Source organism: Chamaea fasciata, unplaced genomic scaffold (genome assembly GCF_029207755.1).
Source record: "Chamaea fasciata isolate MVZ Bird 193981 ecotype frontalis unplaced genomic scaffold, bChaFas1.0.hap1 SCAF_7, whole genome shotgun sequence".
Lineage (NCBI taxonomy): Eukaryota > Metazoa > Chordata > Aves > Passeriformes > Sylviidae > Chamaea > Chamaea fasciata.
In genome coordinates, this window is record NW_027094092.1 from 47,138,791 (window position 1) to 47,160,821 (window position 22,031).

The 22,031-nt window shown below is 43.2% G+C and overlaps 1 protein-coding gene across 3 annotated transcripts in view; it reads left to right on the top strand.

Annotated features, from left to right (window-relative positions):
* The window catches only part of RIN3 (Ras and Rab interactor 3), a 74,497-nt gene that overhangs the window by 29,903 nt on the left and 22,563 nt on the right, over window positions 1-22,031 (top strand). For all 3 annotated transcript variants that reach the window (XR_010721934.1, XR_010721935.1, XM_066188693.1), the window contains exons 4-7: window positions 9,378-9,450; window positions 12,442-12,533; window positions 16,462-17,940; window positions 20,368-20,676. Coding sequence is in view for 1 of the 3 variants with exons in the window: in XM_066188693.1 (XP_066044790.1) it covers window positions 9,378-9,450; window positions 12,442-12,533; window positions 16,462-17,940; window positions 20,368-20,676 (1,953 nt within the window). In the remaining 2 variants the exon portion in view is untranslated. The remainder of the gene's footprint in view (window positions 1-9,377; window positions 9,451-12,441; window positions 12,534-16,461; window positions 17,941-20,367; window positions 20,677-22,031) is intronic.

A 22,031-nucleotide genomic window follows, 5' to 3' on the forward strand; every position in this document is an offset into this window, starting at 1 on the left:
GTGGTTGGGAAATGCTTCCCTCGAGGTGTCACCATATGCTGGGTTATGTGGAATAAAGTCTGGAATGGAGAAAAAAGTGATAAAGGGCTGAGGGGCTATGGGTGACTTTGGGAAGGGTTGGTGGCAGGCTGGAGAGAGAGGTCTGAGAACAAGCTGGAATGGGGCAGCAGGTGAGCAAGGATGGGGTCACAACCTGTAGTGCTGAATAATTGTATGAGCCTCCAATGTGCTCTAGGCTGGTCACAGAGGCAGGAGCCCAGCAGAGCTGCTTTATGGTGCCAGGAGAGGAGGCTGCAGGCAGGGCAAAAGCACTGTTGGGATGGGTGGGAAGTCAGTGCAAAACTGTGGCCAAATTGCCCCATAGCAGCCAACCTGCCTGAGGCAGAGCATTGCTGGCAGCAGGATGAGGAACTGACCTTTCCCTTCCCTTCCAAGATGAATTCAACTGACTTTTCCAAAGGAAGTCACTGATTTTACAGGCTGAAGCACAGGTTGCTGAAGTGGCTTGGCCAGCTGTGCATCACCAGCCCTGCATAAAGACCTTTTGCTTGCTCAGCTCTTGACAGTGTCCAGCACTGAGATATCAACACAGCTACTCAGACTTTGGTATGCTTTTTGTATAGCCTGACAGGCAGCTCAGCTGCTGTACTGTGTGGAGAGTCAATTTTTCCAAATTACTTAAGAGGAATGTTTTCCTTTATTGTTGCATGATCAAGCGTGTGATTGAGGCAAAGCAAGAAACTGTTGTCAGCTCTGGGCCTGACAGGCCTGAAAAAAGAAGAAATATGCTGGAAAAAATAACAAGTTATCAACACCCTTGGGACAGAAGATCCCTCTTCCCTTCTTTCCCCAAAACTGGCTGATTCCATCTCAATTAAGCAAATCATACATTGCAGCAGCAAAACTTGTCCAAGACTACTTTTTTCAAGGATTAGCAAATTGATGAGTAAGAATTTGTGTATTTTTAGCAGGGGAGACTGGAAAAGCTGAATATGTAGTTAATCTTCAGGTTTGCATTTTAAGGAGTTCAATTGCATTTAAGGAGGCCTCTGAACACATTCCTCTTTGTCTCCTTTTCTCCTATTTTCCTCAGTGTAAAGGACTCTGTTCAGGGTGGCAACACCTTGCCATTTAGGAGAATAGACTGACGAATGCTGTTGCTTAACTCAGTTCCTGTTGCTGCATATAAAATGCAGAGCTACCTTAGTTATCTTCAGATTAGCCTCTCTCAGACATAGATAACAATCTGCCTGCATCACCGGGGGCTCTGCATGGGTTTATTTCCCCTGTTCATCCATGTTCTCATTAGCAAGAAGTCTGCCATCACCTACACAGCTTCTTGGCATGAAAAACCTCCCACTGAGCAAGCTGGCTCCATGGCATGGGATAACTGGGCAGCTCTGCCCCAGCCCTGACCTTCAGCTCTGGGAGGGCTGTTTTACTCTTGCTTTCTGCTGGATCTCATCTGCCTCCACAGGCAGTACCAGAGCAAAGGCCACCTCTGTGTGGGCTGTAATAAGGACACAGGAGACATTATCTTTGTCTAGTCTGCTGTCTGTGGTTTGATTCGAGATAAGACACTGAATGATTTCTAGTCCCCTAAGGATGTCTAAGCTAGACATCTTCCCAAGTTCAGTCTGTCTGCCGAGGATGAGCTCTCCATTATCCACATCAGTATTAACCCTGCAAAGTGGGTCAGAATCAAGGAGTTCCCCTTCAGGAGACTACTCTGAACTAGGAACCCCGAATTTTGGTTTGGCAAGAGCAGTGACGGTGGGCCTGGGGGATACTGTAAAACATGGCATGAGGACACAGTTTATAACTTGTGGTGCAGGTCCACCATTTCTCTCCTAAATGCAGACATGCACAAGGAAAGCAGAAAGTCTCACCAAGTCCTTCTTGTTTGAGCTGAGTCCCACATCACTTTGACACACTGCTTATTTTAAAACATAAAACACTTGTGCAGCTGCTTTTTCAAGATTGAACAGTGCCGGGTTTCTCTGTGGTTTACAAGTTGTTTTGGAAACATTCTCATTGCTCATAGTGGGTAGCTTTATTCTTTTTTTTTTTAAACTCTCATCCTGAAGAGTTACCTCCCCTCTCTTGATACAAATACTTTCATTTTTACTCTAAGCTTTAAACCGATGGGATTGTAGAGAAAGCCTTTTGGAAAGAAGCCCTCAGGGTCTTGCTAGCTTTGTTAATCCTTACTTTGACTTTTTTTTTTCCTTATTTTTCACTCTCAAGAGGCATAATGCAAAATCTGTGTGTAATCAGAGCTAGAGACTATGCGTGCTGTTCTAGGATAATATTGTCTTACCCTGCTCTGCTTAGTACCTTGAACACAACCCAAAAAGCTTACTGGCTTTAAAACAGCTACTCTAAATCAGTACTCATAATACAAGTGCCCTTGTCTCAGTAGCTAAACTGAAACAAATGATAATTTTTTATCCTTGGACAGTGCTATCTAAAGATCTTATAGTGAATAATAAATGAGAGTTTAGATTTGTAAATGAGGTAAAGAAGATACTGTTTGAAGTGAAAGGAGAGCGTTAAGGACCTCACTCTCTGATCCTTGAGTGGGACCCTCAAAGTCAGTGGCAGTGCAATCTATCCCACTCAGAAGGAGGAAACAAAAGAGCTTCTTTCACCAGGTTGGCAACTAGGTGGGATTAAAGCTCTAGGAAGAAGAAGTGTATTTTTTTTCCTGTTTTTGTCCACCCTATTGACCTCTGCCATTTCAAAGTGAGTTATTCCCTTTTGTCACTCACCCTTGGAAATTGTCTTGTTTGTAAAGGCTTTTTTTCCTTGAAGTCTCTCCTGCAGAATGTGATTCTGAATACTGGATGGCTTCCCTTAAAACACTCGGCAAACTTCCTTTTTCTGTATGATTAACCTCAGCACTATGGTATTTCACAATGTATCTCAGAACCAGAGAAATAAACTTTTCTCCAAGGTAAATGGAGAAAAATGCTTTTTAATAAAATACATCTGTATGATAGCATGCATTTTCACATAAGGATTTATTCTCAAGAGTTATCCATATGACCCGGAGACTGTTGCTAAGAACTAAATCCCCAGAATTTCAAATCATAGCACTGTTTCCTGCTACATGAGACACCCTTTATATATCTGAATGCTTTGTTTGCTTCACAAAGTTTTACCAAAGAAATTTGTCTTTTGAGATTAACTTACAAGTATCTATATCCAGTTTGTCTTGTCAGCCATGGGCCTCAGCCCTGACAGTTTTAATGGACAGCTGGGCAGCATGAATCTTGTACTGCCATCGTAATGTACAAGTGGATGCTGAATGACCTGCAAAAATGTGACTTCCCCAGCAATGATCCCAACTCCTGCTCTGCTGCCTAGTGCAAGGCCCACATTATTTGAATATGTTATCCTACTCCCCTGGGTGTCCCCCTCGGTCCTCAGTATTTCAGAAAGGCCATGTTCCCTCCCTTATTCCAGCAAAAACAGACCCTGTGTGGTTACATCTAATACTTCAGCTGTATCTCATATTGACGTCCGGTCCTGGGAATTCCCCTGGAAAGAAGTCCTGGATCTCCTCTGGCTGAAGAAATCCTGGAATTTCCACAGACTTTAAGGTGTTATTCCATACCTGGAAGGGGGATATGGGCTTGAGGACCTAGCAAGAAAGGCAAGGGCTTTGAAACTGAACAGCCACTCTCCAGCATGTGCTCTGCTCTTCATCCCTGAAATAGTTGGCAGTGCTATCCACATGGATACCTTTAAGGAAAACACTGAGGAGCTGTGACACTTTTCTTCTAGCTGAGTTGGCTGTGCTTGAAGTATGTGTGAGAGGCACCTCTCATCCCCTGCTGAAACACTGATTACAGTGAGGAGGAGATAGAGCAGCAAAACGCCTGTAACAGGTTCCTGCAGCATCCTGCAGCAGAGACAAGACCAGGCAGCACTGGGATTTTGAGCTGAACTAAAGGCATTAAATCTCAGTGGACACCAAGGTGCTGCCCATATGCTTGGGTGAATGTGGATGAGCCAAAGTACAGGGGAGTGGTCAAGACTCCTGTGGCTTTTAGGTGTGAGAGCAGTTCCTTATCTTAGGAGCAGAACAGGGTAGAGGGGAACCGTCATCTCTACCGAGTGTCCCTTCTACTCAGCTCCAGCCTGAGAAGAGTACAAAAGCCTGTGATTTGCATCGTCTTTAATGACACCTTGTTCATCACAGCATAATTATATTTAGTGAAGAACATAGTTTAAAAATAGATTTCTCTTATACTCGACTACCAAGCTCATTAACACTTTATCACTTTCATAATTCATTAGTTCCAATTTCCCAGGAACTGCCATGAGCAGTGATTTTTTTCATCATGGCCAGAAAGATTAAACTCGGTAGGAAGCCACAAAATTGAAATCTTTTGAAAAAGAATTAGTTGGATGCACAACAGGAGACTCAGGCAGAAGTTAAAGCCCTTCCTTGATGAGGGAAAAAAAAAACAAAAACAGAAACAACTGGTAGTTAAGTAAAGAACACTAGGAAAGACAAGAAAGACAAAACAGACATAGGCTGACCAGGACAGTCTAGAATTGTGCAACCTGTACTGAAACTGCAGCTTCGACATCATGTGGAAGAAACAGGCACCAGATTGCAGAATAAATAAAAAGAAGCCTTGAGAAGAGAAAACAGATAAACAGTGGCAGTTTTTTACCAAAACACAGCACTAGAAGGCCATACAGCACCGTCCACAAGGTCATCAAGAAATAACACAAGAAACAATGCTGAAGACAGATACTAGGAACTTCCAAACAGAGGTGTTGCAGAAAGGTACCATAAACACTCTTAGGACTTCTACCAATGAAGTCTAAATTTCCCTTCTTTAGCATCGTCCATCTGAAGCTCTTTCTCTTAAAACCACCACGAGCCAATTGCATGAACAAGGGTCAGAACTGGGGAACTGAAACAATAACCTGAAGGAATTACATCACACTCTCACACATTTCTGCAAAGTACAGTTGGTAGGACAAGCATAGTGTATAATGACAGACACAACAGCCTCAGCGCTGGGGCTATGGCAGTCACTGTTACACTCCATTAAAATACCCAGGGCTCATTCCTCAGTGGCAGGAAATGGCTAACCTGTAACAGCTTGAACTGTCAGTGTCTGGGAGAAGGAATTTTGGTACCTTCTGCCTTGGAGTAATCCCATCCTCATAGCAAGGTTTACTCACTAAGGGTAGCAAAACAGCAGCAAAGTTGGCCTGTGCTGCTTACTGCAAAGGTTGTGGCAACTGTGGTATCAAACCAGAGACTTATACCAAAGGAGAAAAACACCTCTTGTTAGGAGACTATGTATTTATAATCTGAAAATAGAAATAGAATACTGGAATCACATCCATAATGATAAATCTCACAGTTTTTCAGAACCTGGAAGAATGAGAACATCTAAGCACATCGAGGCAGGACTTCTGAGGATGGTTGTATTCTCAGTAGTCCTCTGTCAACATAACTGCTCCAGAATAAGGAATTCATGTCTTTGAATTCAGATGTCTCTGAAGGACTACACAGATACCAAAAACAAATGAAAAACCAAGTGGATAGTGCCAACAGTACCACTAGAGAAGAAGAAGCTGAAGTAATTGAGTCCCATGAGCCTGTGTAAGCAATAAGATGGAAATTGGCTTGGTTTGTCCATGTGACCAGAACAATGGAACTAGCAAACACAATTCTGTGGGGAAAAATCAGAGACGAAAGGAAGGCAGAATGCTCAGGGACAGTGTGACTCAAAGACATCTGCATCTGGATGGAGAAATGATGGGGAGATACAAAGAGTAAAGGGAACATGAATACAGATTCCAGTCAGTGCCTAAAGATGACAGTCTTGAGAGCATGCTGATGTTTGAAAGAGGAAAATGAGACAATCATAAATATATATAACAGTTCATAACCTGGCTATGTTCTGTTATTTTACTGAGTTGCCAAAGGACACCAAAAAAAAAAAAAAAAGTAGAGTCACCAAAGAACCACTAATCATGTTGTTAATGCTTCTGTCACACATAAGAAAAAATCAATCATTTCTTATCTCTTTGTTTCAGACTACTCAAAATTGCCCACTGATCTACACATTTCCCCTTTATTTCCTGAAGGTGACAGTTTTCAGTGGGGTTCTAAATATTAGGTAAACTCAATATGCTGTGGCAATATGTTTGGCTCACAGAACCCAGCGTATTTTTTCTCTTGCTTTTGATCAAATTCTTGACATTCTGGCACTGTTATGGTGAGATGTAGATATTTCTTTGCTCTTCAGGTGCTCTGGATCTAGTTTTACAAACCCAAGAAAGGTGATTTTTTTTCTTTGCACTTTTCATCAGGATTACAGCAGTCTGGCAGATGTCTGCTTGTATATTCTGCAAAAGTCATGAGTTCCTATAAATGGCAGCATCACGATCCCTCCCTAAGCAGCAGTTCTCATGTCAGTGAAATGTCCCGAGCTACCCACAACACGCCCACAGCCAGAGAAAATCACCTCTTCCTGATTGTTTTCTTGGAGCAGGGTGCCTTGAATGTAGCAATGGCTCTGGGGGAGAGAAATATTGTCCCCAACAGTCAGCAGAGCCCTTTTAGCTGCACAAAATTGCTATTTTCTGTGTCTTTCCAAGAATTAGAAACATGCAGCAGGATGCCCATAATTGTCTCCACAGGTGAATGACAACCATTGCCACTAGAGAGGTTCCTGTATTGAACCCATCATCTGCCGTCCAAAAGAAAAGCACTACTTATCAGTGATGTCTGCTGGTGCCAGCAGGTGTTTAGAAAAAAAAAAGTTTTAAGAGAGAAGTATTACATTTTCTCCCAAGGAAGATGTTCCCCACTGGAGTTTGCAAAGCTTCCCCCACGGGTGCTGTGCTGGGAGCAGATCCAAGTAGCCATGGCAACCCTGTGCAAGCTGCTTGACATGGCCACTGTTCAGAATAAATTTTGGGCTGAGCATTGGTCCTGATGGTGTTAGTACCTCGAGTAATGACACATCTAAAGCACTATTCTTACTATTCTTCCATCTGTTCTTACTTCTTTGCAGGCTGCCCAAAAATGTCCCAAGAGAGCTGTGGGTCTCTGTATGATGAATTCCAGCCTGCTGAGAAATATGCTTAGTTTTGTTACCTTCTATGACCTCCCAGAGCAGGGACAGTCCTATTTATATATACCACCTGCTGAAAACTTCTGTCTTTGAGCTTCAGCAGCTTTTTGTACCTAGTCTTCTTTAGTTGTATAATTCCTGGTGATTTGTGGTGTTTTATGCAATTTAACTATGTATGTGAGGAGAAGTAGCTATGCGGTAGCAAGGCACTTACGTGTGGGAACTCCTGTCACACAGCCACTCAGGCTAATACTTTGTTTTTTGTCTAACATTCAAGCTCCCAAGTGGCAGAACTTCCTGGCACAGAAACAATCAATAGTCCTAATCCAAGCAATTTGCTCATATATGTGAGCTTGTACAGGTGCAGCCTGGTCTCTTATGGATACCTGCAACTCAGAATGCCGAAGTGAACATGTGGTTCTTGACAGAAAAAAACTCCCTTAAAACCATCATCTGTACAAAGGGCTTTATTTAATAGCTGGAGATTCGAGTGAATTCAGACTCTTGGGTTTTGGTTCATTCTCCAGAACAGGACTGGGTTTTGTCTTTATTTTTGTTTCCTGTGTCAGAACTGCAAAGCAGATGGGTTTCAAACTACAGAAATTGTTCATGGTAGATGCTTAATGAAAATTCCTGACTGAAATATGATTCTTATTACGGAAAAAGAAAAAGCTCGCCAAACATGATTTTTCCAGTTGTGAGAGAAAAGCGAGGGAAAGGGATTGTTTCGCTCCAAGTATGTTTTAAATTCTACATTGCAGTCTGGTATGGGCACATACAATGAGGTTGAACTGTTCATGGTGATCCAGCATAAACTGATGTTAGGAATGACTGTGGAGAATTACATGGTCTTTGTCTCCGTATAAAATGCCTACATTGGAATATTCAGCCCAAAATAGCAACGTGCTGGGCCTGGGCTAGAACAAAGGGAGAAGCAAAAGGAGGAAATGCCTGGTTTGGGAAATGAGATATGAACGTGAACAAGAAACAATCTTGAGCATTTCCTTTCAGGAGGATTATCTGCTGGCTGGAAAACAAGAGGCAGGGCACAGAGGCTAGGGAGAGGAGAGCCAGGTGGATGCCTCCTTCCTGCAGAGGCTGGAGGCCCTTCTTTGCAGGAGACCAACCACCAGGCAGGCATGGCAAGGGGCTGACAGGGCTGTGAATCATGGCTGACTGAGGAAGCTGAATCACAATAGCTGAGCTTTGCATCCACAGCTCTGACCCATGGCCTAGAACAGTGTGAAGAGGATGCACAGCATCTGTGGGCAGTGCCATGGGGGGTGGGAGCTGGTGCTGCTCCCCAGGGACTCTTGGCATGCTCCTGTGGCAGCTCTGGGGTGCAGCTTTGGGATGGCTCTTTACCACCAGTAAATGGGCATTTCTGAGAATCCACTGCAGATTTCCTTACCCTTGCCAATGTCTGCTGTGGGGGTATGTTGTGCACAAACAGGCATCGAATTTGTGAGACTATAAGGCTGAAGCAAAGATGGACACATCTCTCCTGCAGATCCAGGTCTTTCTGCCTTGAGTTATTGGTCTGTGAAGCTTTCTCAACCAGCTAGTGAATTTTTTCTAGTTTGAAAGCCAAAATCTCTATAGTAACATGTGAGATTTGGACTACACAATGCCCAAATGCATGTTGTTATAAAGAAGGTCAAGTTAAAAAACTCTGCAATATGGTGGATTGTATTTTGCCACTTAAAAGAGAGTGCAGTCACTGAATAACACCATGGGAGGGAGAAGACAGAGGAGATACAAATAGGCTGTGCTCACACTGCCTGTGTGACCCAGGTCAGAGCCCACACACACAGTAATGAAACCGCAATTTCTATTTTTTTTTTCCTTCAAAGCACTTTGTCCATCCAGGCCAAACCAGATTCCAGCATGGGGAGTCACAAGGTCAGCCCTGAATGTATTGCAGATATGCACATCCTTAGAGACAGATGGGCTTGTAACAATCAGTTTAAAAGTGACCTGGGAGGATCTTTTCTTCCCATTGTTTCTATTAGTGTCACAACATTTGGATATCTTGAGCTAACTTTTCAGAAAGCCAGGCTGAGATATTTCTTCTCTAGTGTCTCCCTGAAGAATCTTGTTGCATTTGGCCACCTGAAGCCAGTTCTTTACGCTGCGTCATATTAGTCCATGCAATTACTGGACAGTCACAGAATACAAGATGTGTCAGCCAAACTTACCTGGAATTTTTATCATATAGCTCAAAGAAAACAGCTGCTGACTGTCTTTTCTGTTTTCCACCAGTCCTGTACCTGGAAGGATCTGTCCTTGTATTTGAGGATGTTTTCAAACTGGTTGCCTTCTACTGTGTCAGCAGGTGAGTTGGATTCATTGCTTCTATGGCACAGTCATTTTGCCCTCCCCTCTGGTCTGCTCTTCCCCAGTCCCCAGTCCCCAGTCCCCAGTCCCAGCACAGACTGCTCTGTTTCCTCTACTACCCTTCAGCCTGCCAGACCAGAAGGTATTTCAGATGCCTGTATCTACAATGGGACCAGATCACCCCACAAGCACAGCTGTTCCTGCAGCTGGAAGCTATTTCCATAGGGCTGCTTCCACAAAGAACAGAGGCACAGAACTGGGGTTAGGAGGGCAGGGAGGAAGAAGGGCTCCGAGTTAACTATTTATTTAAAGCTTTAAGCATACACACACACTTGGTAGCAACTCAGCAAACCTGCTAATGGACTGTTGCCTGATGGCGACTCAAAGCACTTAGTCACCTATGGGGAATCTGTCAAGGAAAGTAGACCTGAAACAATGTACATTCTTTAGCTAAAATTTAAAATGAAAACAAAGTGTTTGCTCAGCACAGAAATACCAAGAATAATGAGTACGGAGATGGGAAAGACCTGTAATGTCATTTTCACTAGCTCAAGGTTTGATCAGTGTCTGATGAGCCCCTCTGTGTAATTAAACCCACATGTCTGCAGCCTCCGCTAATCTGTGTCCTTCTGCTTAGCACACTGCAGCAATACCTCCACCTACTCACCCCATCCCTACTGCAGTAGGCCTGGTTGTGAGTTGATTGTAGACTTTTGACTTCCTCTGTATAAACTTACATGACTCTTAAAGTAGTTATTTCCTTTTAAGAGGAGAAAGCAGATTCAGGATATGTTTACAAGGCAGTCACATTAGTCACTTGGTTAGGTCACACAGTAGGAACATTCTGTCTGGGGTAGGATACAGTGTGCTACAGCTTATCCAGCCAGCCCCCCACTGTTCTGAGGGCTGCTTCTGCAGCCAGCTGAGTTCAACACTACTGAGCCACAGCTTCTACCTGCACACAAGAAACCATGCTCCACCTCACCCTCATCAGTTAATAGACATTTAGCCATCTAGATGTGTATAGAACCTATAGAATGAACACAAATTAACCCCTAGACCTTTATAAAGATTTTTTTTTCTCATCAAAGCAAAGAACAGCCCAAATGCAAAATAGAATGGGGTATTTCTAGTAAGTGGCTGGTGACCGAGAAAATATGCTCACTTCTGCTTTCCTGCAAAAAGGATCATGTCCTGAGAAAGTCTCAGAAAGAAAGAAAGAAAGAAAGAAAGAAAGAAAGAAAGAAAGAAAGAAAGAAAGAAAGAAAGAAAGAAAGAAAAGTTCTTCTATTAGCTCCTATTATAGATGTTATTTCTGAGTGTCAAGCACACATTCAGATGGTTCATGTGATTTTCCAGGCTACTGTCAAAAAACAAGATAAAAAGGGAGTAATTTTCTGAGGGAAACAGATAATAAAAAGACACTCACCTATCATTTGCTGGTAGCTCATAGGAGCTCTCTGTGATGGTGAATGTAGAGGCCTGAGAACAGGGATGTAGTAAATTCTCTATGAATAGCTGGAAACAGCTTTTCAGGGCTGACAGGCTCTTCTCAAAAAAAAAATTTGGCCTGTATATTTTACCTATCTGTAGTTAACAGGTGACTTGGTGGCTGGTCTGCAGGCTGCTGCCCCATTAATAAAACTGGATTTTTTCTATTAGGGCAGTGTCCTAATATTTGACCTTAATATGTTAAAAAAAAAAAAGGGAACTATTAATGTATTCATGCATATAAAATAACAAAGAAAGCAGAAGGTACACGGATCTTCTTCCTCTTTTAATCCTCATATCTGCCATAAAAACAATAATAAGCCAGGGATCATATCAGTTTATGTCAGTGTGACAACAGTCCTCTGCGGTGCACAGAGAACCCATGGAGAACACAAAACATCAGTAAGGTATGTATCTGTTAAAAAGGTCAGAAATAGGCCCCCTGCATTCATCTGTCAACCGATTAGGTCTGCAGTCATCTGCTTTATGTGAGGAGCACATTTGTATAGCAGAGACTTCCTACTTACAAGGCCAGTTTTTTTCTATAACGATTCCTTGTACCATGTAGAACATTTTGTAAAACTTTTTATGTGTGAAATGATCCTGCACCATTCCTTGCTATCATCTAGGGACTGACTTTTCCAGTCCTTGTTAGAATGGGAATTGAGGCAAGAACAGGATTAGCGAATTGTCACTGGGCAAGAGGCAAAACTGAACAGTTCACTGGCAGACACCGAGTGCTCTGTTAAATCGCTTGAGATTTGGGTGTGTTTCAGTGAAACCCAGCCAACATCCTCTGAGAAACTCTTATCTTTTTTTTCAGTGGAAATACACCATCTTTCCAGAAACCAAGTACTCAGAAGTCTGAGAGTGGAGAGTTAGAGGGATACGTGTTTTCTCAGTGTCATGCAGCACTTCCTCACTGTCTGTCCCTTCACCCAGGGGTTGCCCTTCCCCGGGCGGGGTCTTCCTTCCCCAGTCCCTCTGTGCCTTGCTGTGTACCTATGCCTTACACTTACAGGGATTTTTAAAAGAGGAAGCAGAATAGTGAGAGACAGTTGAAAACGGAAAGAAATCTTTCAGAATTTGCAGAATTCAGAAAACAGAATCAAATCCTTTAAGCATGAAAAAGATTGGCTTTTCTAATTAAAATAATTACAATTTGCAGCACCTGACTTTTAATGGAAAGATATTTCAACCCTTGTGGCCTCCCCTGAGGTGAGAGGCATTCCTGCTGTTTTCAGAGGAAAGAGCCCAGACACAGTGATTTAGTCAATGTTATGGCATAAAGCATCACCACAGAAGCTGGTGATCTTTTGTGAAATCAGAGCAATCCAGGCTGGCACAAAAAGTCCCTAATTGCTTACCAGCCACGACTTTGCAGAACACAGCTGAAAATGTGAGCCAATCCAATCACTAAAATCAAGTGAAATCTGGAGTTCCTAACAATTGTGGGGTTTATCCTTTTGCTATGTTTTCATTGTGTTTGTTTCTACAGGGATTTGCTGCCCTTTACCTTGAAGCTGCCACAAGCAATATTAGAAGCCAGTAGCTTTCAAGACCTTGAAATTATCTCTAGTCTGGGGATAGGTAAGTCACTCAAAGCAGTCAGATTTTCACTGGGACTTGTGAGAGCAATGGTGCCTTGCACAGACATAATGCAACCAGAAAATAGATGAACTATTGTCTTTGGAACAGCTAAAGAGGTCTGAATGCAAGAGGAAGATGTTTATGATCTTTATGTTCATAGCAGGATGCTGAGAAAAAGGGCACTTGCCCCTTTGGCCATAAACCTCCACCTGGATCTCTGTCCAGGGTGTGGAACCTTTGTCTGGGTAAGCTGTGGCTTTCACCAGCCAAAGTGCAGCACGGCCTCTCAGGATAGCTTACGCACACTGGAAGTAGCTGGTATCTGAGCTATATGGAAAACACCTTTGCAACTTCTCCTTCTGATGTGTGGGGGCAATGCTGATGAAAGTGTGATATTTTTGAATTTTGATATTTCTGCTTCCTCCTGCAGGATTTCTAGTTGGTAGAGAAATATGTATCGTCCCAACATGTTCTCTCACCTCACACTAATCACATGCAAAAAGGAACATTATTTTTAGTGACAGCACCAAACAAGCAAATTTTAGATGAGATGTATAAAGTTAGAGTTAGAAAAAGCAATTCTGTCAACTAAAGGAAGTCTCCTTTCTATTCCTTTTCATTTAACACACTCCACTTGAGACAGCTACTTCAGTTAGCCACTTTCATGCTCCTTGGTTTTTCAGTTTTCTTTCAGGTGTTGAAAACAGCCAAACAATGGAAAAAAAACTGAAGAGTCAGCTCATTTAGAGATAGTTATTAGAGCACCCTCATTATTTTTGGATCTTCTGCATCATACCTCCCAGAAGACATGAGCAAACCCCACTCATTTCAGTTCAGGCAGCTTTTTAAAATTTCACCTACAGATTTGCCTCTAACACTTTCAGCATCCTCTATTTTGAATATGTTCCAATTTGTCAAAACATCCTTTTATATGGATGTCCAGCCAGCACTTATTGCTGATGAAATTATTGCTGATAAAAAGGTACTTTACAACTTGAGACAACAAGTTGCAAACTTAGTTTTTTATAGCAAGTCCAAAAATTTCGATTAAAATGTAGGAAGTGTACCATGAATCTGCAACCTTCAGTCTAATTTGAGCCAACAGAGGCAATCTTGATTCAGGCAACAATTTCCAGCAACTTCTGAAAGAAGAGGTTAGTTAAAGCACAAGGACCAAAGCAATATTGGTTGTCTTTTTTCCTTCTCTCCTGTACTGGTGGTCATAAAAGTAGTGAGGCTTGGAAATTAATTTGTATTACATACTAGACAAGTTTCTGACAACAGAAGAAAACCTCCCATTGAGTGCAGTCTTCCTGGGAAATGAAGCTAGCTTCCTGAAGTGTCATGCTGTCTCAGTAGAGCTGAACAGGCTCAGCTACTGGCAGATGCTGGCTATTACTTCCTGGAACAAAATTTTGTGGATACAAATGGGTACACAAACAACTAAGTGCTGCCCAAGGAGGCACTTCCAAAGGAAACAAAGCATTGCCTGAAATTCTCACATGTTGCTTTGTATTTATTTCAAAGTAATATGTGTTTCAAGGGGATAGAAGTGAGATGTCTATCTGCAAGCTGAATTGTTTCACAAATGATCTGGCTGTTCTGTATGTTGTCACAGAGAATGTACTGCAGGCCCTCTAGTCCTGACCTCATTGGTACAGAAGTTATTTTAGCAGGAGAATTAGCATGATTGCGCTGCAGAAAGAGCACATACCATCACAGACATGCCAATGACTCCAAGAATTGCTTCGTTATCTCTCCCAGAGTGCAAGATAGGGGAAGATCCAGGACAGCAATGGGAGATGATCAAATGGCCTTCTCTGCAGTGTGGGGCAGTGTGGCTGTGCTGGGAAACGTCTGTCTGAAGCAGCTGTGTTACTTGGTAGAACCACCTCATCTATTCCTTCCTAGCCTGAGTGGAGCTTTGCATTTTCATCACAGTGCCTTATCCTGACCACTACTAAGAAAAACGACCAACTTCCCCTCTGTAGATTGGTTTACTCACCATTTCCTCAGCCCATGAGACTTCACAGCATTATATTCTGATTTGAAACAACTTCCCCTGTCCTGCATTTGCTGATACCGAGTAGAGCTGGAGAACTTAAGGAAAATAGTAACCCAGCCAGTCTCAGATGTGAGGGGGTTGGCAACGTGGTGTTGTTAGTGTGTGTGGTTGCATCTGCATGTCTACTCCCAAATTCTGTTGTCAAGAGTGCTATTGTTCCTAGAAACACTGTTATTTTAAGTGTTCCTAGAAACACTATTATTTTAAGCTCCTTTGTTCTCCCCCCCTCTCACAGTAAGAAATCAGAGAACAAAGCTATTCTAATGTCAGTCACCCTAAGATAATATGCTGACATGCTTATAAAGCTGAATTTGCTATGGACACTAGCCTAGGTTGCGAGAAGCTAAATAGGCAATTTTATCCTGATGGGAATAGACTGTCTTTTAGCTCACCTCTTGGCCTGAGACCTGTACCCCATGCTCAGCACAGAGGGCCATGCCATCTGTGTGCAGCCCCATCCATCCTCTCTTGGGCTCAGCATGTGATGCTTTGGCAGGGAGACACTCCTGACACTAAGCACAGGACAGAGTTCAGGCACTGTGTGGCAGGCCCATTTTGTCCCCTGAAATCCACATAGAAAAGAGTGCCATCTGTGACAGCTCTCTGTTTGGGGACCAAGCATGCTGAAATAATTATTTAGTTGTCTGCATCCTTGTGTTTCCAGGATTTCCCCTCTTCCCCTTATCCCTAAATCTATGGGCATCTATATCTATATACAGTTGTCAGCCAGTGAATAACCTCAGAGGTTTATACCCTTTTCCTTGGTCAGAGCATATGAGGTTTGCTGGCTCCTGTTTCCTGATGCTTCCAGTAGTGGACCCTGGATCAGAAACTTTAATATTGATTAAAAGCAATCAGACTTGTAAGACTTGAACCCTCACCTTCAAGGAAAAGGAAAAAAGTTGGATGTGATACTGAATCTATTAAAAAAACATATCAGTGCTTTGTAATTTTTTAAAAAAATGTTATTAAAACACAAATTATAGTAAGAGATTTCTGACAGAAATGACTACATGAATGTGAAACACCATATTTCTTTTTCCGTCATGGTTGAAGGCACTGAAGTAGTTAACTATTAGTAGTTAACTATTCCTTAGTCCTTCATCCTTCCTGTGTACAGTCTTTTGCATCATCTTTTCTCTCTGACGCCTGCAGGCAGACAGTCTCAAGGCCAGGTGCAAGGCACAGTGGCCATGGCGGTAGATAACAGTCATCCAGAACTGTAAACTTTAATGGTAACACTAATCTGGAGAAGGTATTTAAAATCATATGTTTCCAGACAGACAGTCTGGAAGGATCAGACCTCTGTGTAGAACAGACGTGTTCTACATGAGCTTGTTGCATAGTAATCTTCAGCTGTTTTCTCCTGGTGCATGTTGGATCCTGTCTGTCTATCTCATGCCTACACCTTACTGTTGTGAGCAAGAGGCAGACACAACTTGCCTGAGGTCTTCACATCCTGTCCCCAAGTATACAGAGCTATTTGCATTTGGAGGGCAGTGATCACTGAACAAGTATAGATCCCTTTACACAATCATTTGTATTTGTTACTTGCACCTTCCTGCTCATATGGAAAATACTGAACAACCTTCACATCTTTCACTAGGTAAGTGTCCTAAAATTGACAGGGGAGAGAATTCTGGTGAAGCTTCTGAGCTTATCCCCTGACTTGAAGAATTTCACATGCATAAAACAGGAAACTAGGCAACCCTTTCTTCACACTGTTTTTTGCAGAGGTTTGAAATTTGACATTGAAATTTGTGTACCATTTCTTTTAACAAGAAGTAGGTTTTCTACCTATTGTTAGCAGCTAAAATTCTCTCAATTTTTTTTTTCATTTTTCTTTTTGTCTTTTTTTTACAGATTTCTGGGACTCTTACTTAAACCACAGAAGACAGGACTTATCCCACCCTGCAAAAGACTCTGCTTTCAGCACTGCCCAGGCAGACAGTTTAAGATCTACCCAGTGTTTTGCAAGTAGCACAAACCACTGCTCATGTGAAATTGAGCTGTCAATAGGAAATGACAGGCTGTGGTTTGTGAATCCTATTTTTATAGAAGAGTGTAGTAATCCTTGTCCTCCAGATGTACCTTCTCCTAAAGACCACTCTGGGAGCACTGATCTCCCCCCTGCCACCATGCTTACTGGAAGAGGGTCTCCTCGACGGCCTCCTCCACCTCCACCTTCTCATGCTCTCATTCAGAAATCTTCCCTGAAACTCCCACAGGACCCCATGACTGCCGGTGAAGAAAACAAGCTACTTATTAAGCCACTAGGAAAGAGCATCGAGGAAATGAAAATTGAGGGCAGTGCTGACAAAGAAGAAAGGAAGCAGAGCTGCTTGGCCAATGAGCCCTTGGCAGTGAGCCCCAAGAAGGGTTCCCAGCCCTCTGTTCCCCCACGGAGGCGGGTGAGTGAGAGGACCTCAGAGGAGAGCTGTGTGGGTAATTCTGAAAGTGGTGAAATGCTGAAAGGGGAAGGGACAGAAGAAAACCAAGATACAAGTGCAGAGAGCAGAGAGAAAACGTTGCTGTGCAAAAAGGCTGTAGAAATGCCTGGGGAGGTTCCCAAGAGGGCTGTATCACAGTGTCAGGAGACAAAGCCTGAACCTGCAGAGAAGAAGGAGGACATGCCTAAGATACAAAGCAATTCCATTGAGAAAGGAAAGCCACCTCCTATCCCACCACCGAGAAGGAAGAGGGTTTCCCAGGTACCAAGGATCCCTAGCTCCTGCCAGCCAAAGCAAAAAACAGTGGGAGAGATGGCCGTGGTCACAGGGCAGGCTGTGTGCAAGAGCAACCCAGCTATGGTGACGGGTGGAGCGGCTTGGACACACACCAAGACGGAACCAGGACATGGCCAGAAATCCACCAGCTCAGCTGAACTGGAAAGTTCACACTTGTCCCTGGAGGACCTGGGAGGCAGCACCATGGCTCAGGCATCAACATCTGAGCCAGACTCCTACTCCACCAGCAGCACAGAGGATGACCTGGAGCTACTGAGTGGCTCATCCAGTAAAAAAACACGCTCCGTGATCTTGGCCAAGGCCAAAAACAGGCTGTCCTTGGTGAACCTGTCCAATGTCTTTACAGTCTTTTTGTCTAGTGACAGGAAGCTGCAGAAGAAGATAGTGGAGCTGGCACAGGACAAGGATTCATACTTTGGCAACCTGGTGCGGGACTACAGAGTGTACAGTTTAGAGATGATGGCAAAGCAGAGCTCCAGCACGGAGATGCTACAAGAGATCCGGCTGATGATGACACAGCTGAAGAGTTACTTAGTGCAGAGCACTGAGTTGAAATCTCTGGTAGACCCAGCCTCCTACACCGAGGAACAGTTAGGTAGGTAACTGTGGTTTATTCATCCCTGGGCGTGGTTTTGGAAGGTGAGGAGGGAGACAGAATTATGCAGACACAGGCTCTGCTTTACAGAATTATAAACCATCTCCTAAAACCTGAGTGGCATGAATTGAAGTCTGCTCTGTGGTTGCCAGCACTTGGAGGAACAGCTCAAAAAGCTGGAGACCAATGAGGGAAAAAATCCCTTTATGAATGTTTTAAAGGGAAGAGTTTAAGCAGAAGAGATGTGTGTATGAGAGACACACATGTGTGTATATATGTGTGTGTGTGTTTCTGAGTACACATAGGTTTGCACACACAGAGCTGAATTCACTGGAAACATAAAAGGCAAACTTTCCCCTTCACAGCTGTATTCCCATGGCCTTCCATGTCCATTGCTCTGTTACAAGGGTGGAGAACTCCCTGCATGTGACATACAGTTTAGAGGTCAATCACTGTCTCACAGGGAGGGACAAGACTATGATGACTTTGAGTGGTAGGTTGGAGGAATTTCTTGATGCCTTTTTGTGCTTCTCAAAGCTCAGAGGTACAGAAAAGCTGTCTGTTGCAAGACTACTGCCCAGCTCCAAAATGAAGTGTTCACCTCTTTGCCATAGACACAATTTGCTTTTGGGCAGAAAAAATATTATTTGTAACTGTTTACAGGTGTTTCATTGCTTCTCATTCATATCCTGTGAGGGAATATTGTGCTACTTCTCTCCTTGCATAGGATTGGACTGGTCTGTTTAAAGTACATCCATGAGGGAATATAAAAAGAATTGTAGGACTTTTTATCCCATGAAAGATGTACAGCCAGAAAAAGCATGCATGCGTGCACACACATGCTTCTTTGAAAGCTTAAAACTGTTTCTTGAGGACCTGAGAACCAATACAGAGCTATTTGTGGATCCTTAAGTTGGCTTAAAACAAGCTGGGAGCTGGAAGACCCAGATAATGGAGTGAACCACAGTGGTGACCAGGGATGCCAGGAGACCCTGCTCCAGTATTAGGTGGGACTCAGCTAAGTGGTGAGCCAGGAGTAAAAGGCAATCCACTGTTGGTCTCAGCAGGGTCTGCTGATTTCCTTCTCTCTCAGCAAAGGCTTCACATGATCCTGCAGATCCCCAGCAGAACAGACCTGCAGCCAGCCCTGCCACAGCTAGGAAAGGGAACTTGCAGTTTCACTTCTCTTGCACTTTGTGTAACACCTTCAATCTTTGTCCTAATAACATCTTTCTTCAAGGTGGGGAGTGTGGGGCAGCACAGAGAAGTCTGTCTTGAATTTTGATTAGTGAAAGCGGAAAGGAAGAAGAAAGAATTGTCCTTGTTATGCTTGGTAGAGCTCCATGTGTGGAAGTATCCCACCACCTTCCCACAGACATGCCTGGCTCTAACCCTGTATCTAACCCTGTTCACTGACAGTTCCTCAACAGGATGATGTGGCCCAGTCAACCTTGATAGGACTATCTTCTTCTGTGGAGGACAGGGATTCCCACTGGAAGATTTACCACTTGAATTTGCCCTGCTTCAGGCTCATTAGTTCTCTGGATTTTTTAAAATAGTTGCATTTTGAATACATAAATATTACTGCCCTCTGGTTCATTCCTCACTGCCTGAGCAGATGAACTCTTTTGCCAATGACCTTTTTGCCTCAGTGCAACAAGAGGATCTCTTGCAGTCCCTCTAGTTCTGTAGGAGTTGCCTCTGGTTTCTAGGAGTCAGACAACAGACTTCCTCACAGTCTCTTGTGCTTCTTTTCATCTTCAGCCAAATGTTAAGCAAATGCTCAACCCACTCATACTATTTCCTCCTCCACAGGTGGCATAAGAGGTGTCTTATAGGATCAGTAATTTAGACTCCCTTGAGCAGTAACCATGAGAAACTTCTGACCAGATATTGAGGTCTGTCTCTGAGCTGGTGGCTGCAGGTGCTTTGAGGAAAGAAAACGGTGCTTTGAGGGTTCAAATAATTTCATCCCAAAGTGATTATCTCAAACAAGTCAGAAGGAGAGGTCAGAAGGGACATGAGATGAATTGCATCTGGGCATCTGTAAGGGCAGGGCTATGAAAAAAATCAGTTAGGTGAGATTCCTCTTCTCTCCCCAGAGTTGGCTTTCCTGCTGCCTGGCAATGCCATGCTGGTCAGCCAGGATTCAGGCAAAGAGGGGAGGGCCTGCTGGTAGCAAGAGATCTCCTACAGCTCCAGTGACAGAGACCACACACTGATGCTCATCTCAAGCCCATCTAGGACTTCTGGATAGTGTTGGTAATGAGATGTTTACTTTCTGGGATGTAATTTCTGTTTCCTTCTCACAGCTATGTAGTAGTGCTTGAATAACCAACCACATGTTTCATTAGGACTTTTACTTGAACCTGTACTACTGTATTGTTTATTTATTATGTGCTTTTGTGTTCTCCCTTCTCTCTGCAGAAGTGATTGCTGAGACAGCTTTGTACAAGTGTGTCCTGAAACCTTTAAAGGAAGCCATTAATTCTTCCTTAAAAGAAATACACAACAAAGATGGATCTTTACAGCAGCTGAAAGAGAACCAACTTGTGATACAAAACACAACTACCACTGACCTGGGCATCACAACCAGTGTGCCTGAAACTGCTGTGCTGGAAAAGATCCTTCACAAGTTCACAACCATGCACAAGACCTACTCTCCAGAAAAGAAAATTGCTATCTTGCTGAAGACCTGCAAACTCATCTATGACTCCATGGCACAGGGAAATCCAGGTACAGGAATCCTACTGCAATGGTATCCACCATGGGTCTTTCTTCATGTATCAAAGGAACAGAGTTTATGATACAGCTGGCATGACAATATTCATTCTGGAGGTAGCAGTGATGGTTGATGTGTTTGGTATCAGATGTCCACAGGTTGTTCAGAATGGAATGGTTAGTGAAGTTCTCTGCACTAATAACAGGTATAAGATGTTATTTGGTTAACTTTAAGCTCCATAGGACCAAAAACTAGTTACCTGTAAGTGTGTGTTTCATGGATGTCCTTTTTGCACAGGTCTTCACACAGCTCTCCAAATATCCTCAGGGCTCTGTCCCAGCTTGTAGCAGAGTAATGGTAAATTCTAGGAATGGGTCTTCAGGAAAAGACTCTTGATTTGGCCTTTACAGAGTTTTGCCTAAACTGAAGAGGAGATGTAGAATGCTAGTAGTTTGTTACTAATTTCTGATGCTCCAGTAAATTCTAAAAGCCACTTCTTCAGTACGAGGCATTATGTGATCTGAGTACAAACAGAACATGGGCCTCAGGCCAACCACTAATGCAGAAATTAAACCCTTGGCCTGCAGACAGGATGCATCTTTGCAGATAGACCAGCAAGTCCCTTCCTCCAGCAATCTGCTTTGCCAGTTTAAGAACTTTTCTGGTATACTGTGAGCTGATGACCAGCCGTGCCTGAATTTGGAGAAAAGCCAGGTATTAATTTGCAATAACCTGTGGTTGTTCAAGATCCCACAGACACCAAAGGTGCTTTTAGCTGTTCTGCTTTATTTTGTACTGGCAACAGCCTTGGAGCACTCACACAGGGATAGTTACATCCCTGCTGAGCCTCACCCCAAGGTGAACTCTTGGATAGTAAGCAGCAAGTTTCAGGGGCCAGTCTAGGCACATTAACAGCAGAGCAAGAAACCACCCCCAGGGCTGAGTCTTAGCTGCAGGGTGGAAAGGACCTCTCACACCTGTCTTCAGGTGTTATGAGATATGGACATTTGTAGGGGAATTTGTTGTAATGTTGTTAAAACAGTTGTGTGAAGTTGAGAATAAATTTGAGAATAAATTTGGTTTAGATCAAGGACTTGCAAACCTCATTAAAACCCACATGGTCTCCTTCTGATGCTGGTGGTATGTTATGTACACATCACACCTTAGTTAGCTCTGGGCTGGAATTTCTCTGTTGAAGGAAATATTGCATCACTTTATGTAACAGAAATGAGAAGTCAGGGAAATAATTCAAAAACCCTATATGTTTAAAATATTGACATTCATGAAATCAGATGGTTTCATTGCGGTTTTCTACACTAACCAAAGAGCTGCATTTCAGCCAGTTCAGTTGTTTTCTCATCCTGAGTAC